Here is a 4,696-nt window from a genome sequence, read left to right on the forward strand (position 1 = left end):
AGACGAAGAGTTGTGGGGACAGAGCTGAACCCTATTTTCCGTAATTGTACTCCAATTAAGATATCCCCTGTCATTGGCACACCGCAATTATTTTTTGCATAAAAGTAAGATAACTATAATTGGTATGTGCGTACCTTGCTAGCTGCGAAAACGTAGCTCTATTGTCCTTTTGATTTTTTTTTTGCCATAGATGGTCTACTATATTTGATGTATGGAATGATTGTAAGGTGTAAATGTCTAGCTGTTAGGTGTCATCTGACCTTGACCTCATTTTCATGGTTCAGTGGTCAAGTAAATTTTTTGAGTTTTGGTATTTTTTTTGTAATATGCAACAGGTCAACTAAATGTTGGTGTTTTGAAATATTTCATGATCTATGTCAGTAACGCAGGTTTTATTTGACATCAGTGACCTCATTTTTACGGTTCATTGTTTTTCATCGAGGAAACATAGCATTCACTCTGTGGTTAAATTTTTAAAATTTTGATAACTTTCTTAAACTATACTAAATTCGTACCAAACTTGGACAAGAGCTTGTTTATGTTCAAAATCTAGTATCTAGAAGGAAAGTTTTTTTTAAATTTTGTACCCCTCTTTTCGTATTTTACTTCTAAATAAACTTAGTTTTCTTCCAATTAACATTAAATATACAGTCTGTAGTTAAAAGTTTTCAAAACATTTATTTGATTTATAAACTAACCTGAATTTTCGTTTGTCAGACTTGGACAGACGCTTCTGAAAATCAAAAGGTACTATTGAGAGAAATATTTTTATTATTTTTTCCCTCGTTTTTGATGAGCCTGCGATTAACAACAAAAGAAGGCGAGACACTTGGTTCCGCGGAACCATTACATTTGTTTTTATAAGGAACCGGATACGAAATTTACGAAAATTTTCGTAGTGTCAGAAAAAATAATATGTTCGATCTCTCTTGGCTATAATTGCATTTAAAAGGTTCGCCATATTTTCATATCTAAAACTATGTACACATTGGTGTTGTCTTTTTCATTTCAGATCTTATCTTCAAGGCTTTAATTCTTCAACTGTGTCAAATAAAAGCAACAGTAGTGAAACGCTATTTGGCAGTCATAACTCGATTGAAAAAAATATCCGGGTTACAAACTAAAATTGAGGGAAACACGTCAAATATAAGATGAAAACAACGAAACAAAAGATACACTAAATTACAACAAAAAACCAAACGTCAATGCAACACACACAGAAACGAACACATGCCAATTTCCTGACTTGGTACAGGACATTTTAAGAACAAATTGTGTGTCGAACCTGGTAGCGTGGCTAGCCAAATCTTCCGCTTTTATAGCAATGTTAAATATCACTAAAATGATAACATTATATGACAGCACTGTATACAATATTAATATTATACAAATAAATGCAAGAACATCCAGGACAGGGAACTACACAAATAAACAATACAATAGAACATTATGACATGCTAATAGTTATTAAAGGTACCAGGCTTATAATTTAATACACCAGACGCTGATATTGATGTTGTTAGATTATTCCAATCTCTGATATTCCTTTAAAAAAAAAATAAGCCATAGGCATTTAACGATCACACTGTCGCAAAAGGAGATATGAAGCAGCTTCACCAGATTCTGTTATGTGAAAACACGTTATCGCTATTTATTCCAATTCGGATAAATTCTCAATCCAGTTGAAGCTATCTGCATGATCTAGGGTATTGTTCAAACAATAAATTATGCATAAAACTTTCATAGACATGTTAACCCATCAAAGGAAGCATGTTTACTGATGACCGTTTGTTTTGCTGCACCTGACATCAAAAGGAAAAAGCATAAGTAACTTTTTTTTTTCTCGGATGGGATTATAAGATGGTATCCCAACAACACAAACCAGATGCTCCGCAGGGCGCAGCTTTATACGACTGCAGAGGTTGAACACTGGACGGTTAAGGGAAGTATGGACACAACATGCAAGCTGGATTCAGCTCTAAATTTGGATTGTGATTGAATAGTTGACACAGCATAGGTTTCTGACACAGAATGAATATGGTCTAATGAACTTATTTTTTTTGTTTTGTCTTTGAGCAATTCACAATGCTGTTGAATATTAAAATTTAAAAAAAATTCACACCCCCTTTCCCTTTTGCAAAACTGATCTCCCAATTCAAATTTTTAATGCCCCCTAACAATAATTACTCATTTAAATACATCATAAAATATTAAAATGTAAAAAAGTGCTTGTTATCATTGAATGGTAAAGATTGTTCTAATTTATCAGTTGGTAGTAAAAGTGAATATACATTGTACATTGTATAAAACAATGATTTAAGTTGATTCAACTACTATTCTGGGCAAAGAAAGATAACTCAAATTTTCAAAGAATATTGAAAATTTCTTGCTAAAGCTCAATATTCATCTTCGCTAGCCAAGGGTTACGAACCACTCCCGCTAAGAGAGATACCCTATACTGTGCAATTGAAGATTTCTCGCTATTGCGCAATACTGTGCAATTGAAAATTTCTTGCTATTGCACAATACTGTGCAATTGAAGATTTCTTGCTATTGCTGAATACTATGCAATTGAAAATTTCTTGCTATTGCACAATACTTAATATGATAATTTTGGATCCTGATTTGGACCAACTTGAAAACTGGGCCCATAATTAAAAATCTAATTACATGTTTATTTTAGCATATCAAAGAAGCCCAAGAATTCCATTTTTGTTGAAATCAAACTTATTTTAATTTTGAACCCTTTGGATTTAAATGTAGACCAATTTGAAAACGGGACCAAAAATTAAGAATCTACATACACAGTTAGATTTGGCATATCAAAGAACCCCAATTATTCAATTTTTGATAAAATCAAACAAATTAAATTTTGGACCCCGATTTGGGCCAACTTGAAAACTTGGCTAATAATAGAAAATCTTAGTACATTTTTAGATTCAGCCTATCAAAGAACCCTAAGGATTCAATCTTTGTTATTATCAAACTAAGTTTAATTTTGGACTCTTTGGACCTTAATGTAGACCAAGTTGAAAACGGGACCAAAAATTTAGAATCTTCAATCACAGTTAGAACTGGCATATCACAGAACCCACAATTTTTGATGAAATCAAACAAAGTTTAATTTTGGACCCCGATTTGGACCAACTTGAAAACTGGACCAATAATCAAAAATCTAATTACATTTTTAGATTCAGCATATCAAAGAACCCCAACTATTCAATTTTTGTGAAAATCAAACTAAGTTTAATTTGGACCGTTTGGACCTTAATGTAGACCAATTTGAAAACGAAACCAAGAACTAAGAATCTTAATACACAGTTAGACTCGGCATATAAAAAAAACCAATTATTTAATTTTTGATGAAATCAAACAAAGTTTAAGTTTGGACCCTTTGGGCCCCTTTTTCCTAATTTGTTGTTACCAAAACTCCCAAAATCAATCCCAACCTTCCTTTAATGATCATAAACCTTGAGTTTAAATTTCATAGACTTCTATTTACTTACTTACTTAATCCTCTTCGTGTGCATTTGCACATGAGGCCACCACCAAAGCCCTCCACTGTTGCCCGTCTTGCGCCTTTCTTTCTGCTTCTCCCCATGTCATTCCTATGATTCCCAGTTCACTCTCTATTGTGCGTCGCCTTGTCTCTTTAGGTCTCCCTCTCTTTCTTTTCCCCTCTGCTGGTGTCCAACGAAGAGATATCTTTGTAATGTCATCTTTGTCTTTTCTTAGAACATGGCCAATCCATTTCCATCGCCTTTCTTTAATTTCTGCTCTGATGTCTCTTTGTAAAGTTAGGTTGTAGAGGTCTTTATTACTGATGGTTTTTGGCCAGAAGATCTTGCAAATTTTACGAAGACATTTATTATGGAATGATGAAAGTTTGTTGAAGTCAAATTTGATAACCCTCCATGACTCTGCACCATATAGCAAAACTGATTTCACATTGCTATTATAGATTTTGATTTTTGTGGACCTGGATATTGATGTTGTTTTCCATACTGTTCGTAGTCTGCAGAAAGAAGTTCTTGCTTTATTGATCCTTGCCATAATATCTTTGCTAGTTCCATTGTCCTGGCTGATATTGGTGCCAAGATAGGTAAAATTTTCAACTTCATCTATTTTATTTCCTTTTAGTGTTATTGGTTGTTCTATATTTTTCATTTAGACTTATTATCTTTGTCTTTTGTGTGTTGATCTTTAAACCTACAGATAGAGCAGTCTCATGTAGTCTTGATGTTTTGTTTTGCATGTTTGTTCTATTTGTTGATAAAAGGCATATGTCGTCTGCAAAATCTAGGTCTTCTAAGATTGTGTTCATCGACCATCTTATTCCAGTTGTTCTATTTCCAAGTGTTATTCTCATGCACCAGTCGATGACAATGAGGAAAGAAGGGGAGAGATGATGCATCCTTGTCTTACTCCAGATTGTACATTGAACCAGGTGGATTGGGTTCCATTGTGTAGGACACAGCATTTGTAGTTGTTGTAAAATAATTTGATCATTTTAATTATTTTGTCGGTTATTCCGTATGTTCTCAATATTTCCCACATGCTATCTCTGTCAAGCCTTTTCAAAGTCCACAAAATTTATAATGATGTTGTGTTGCCATTCTATACACTGCTCTATGATGTTTCTGAGAGTGAATATGTGGTCACTACACCCTTTATTGGCTCTAAAACCTGCTTGTTC

The 4,696-nt window shown here is 33.6% G+C and overlaps 1 protein-coding gene across 1 annotated transcript; it reads right to left on the reverse strand.

Moving 5' to 3' along the window:
* Positions 1-3,510: 3,510 nt before the first annotated feature.
* On the reverse strand, positions 3,511-4,167 carry LOC134710440 (uncharacterized). Its single transcript, XM_063570798.1, has one exon. The coding sequence runs from the start codon at positions 4,165-4,167 to the stop codon at positions 3,511-3,513; it is 657 nt and encodes a 218-aa protein (XP_063426868.1).
* Positions 4,168-4,696: the final 529 nt, after the last annotated feature.

The sequence above is a fragment of the Mytilus trossulus genome, chromosome 3, assembly GCF_036588685.1.
Source record: "Mytilus trossulus isolate FHL-02 chromosome 3, PNRI_Mtr1.1.1.hap1, whole genome shotgun sequence".
NCBI lineage: Eukaryota > Metazoa > Mollusca > Bivalvia > Mytilida > Mytilidae > Mytilus > Mytilus trossulus.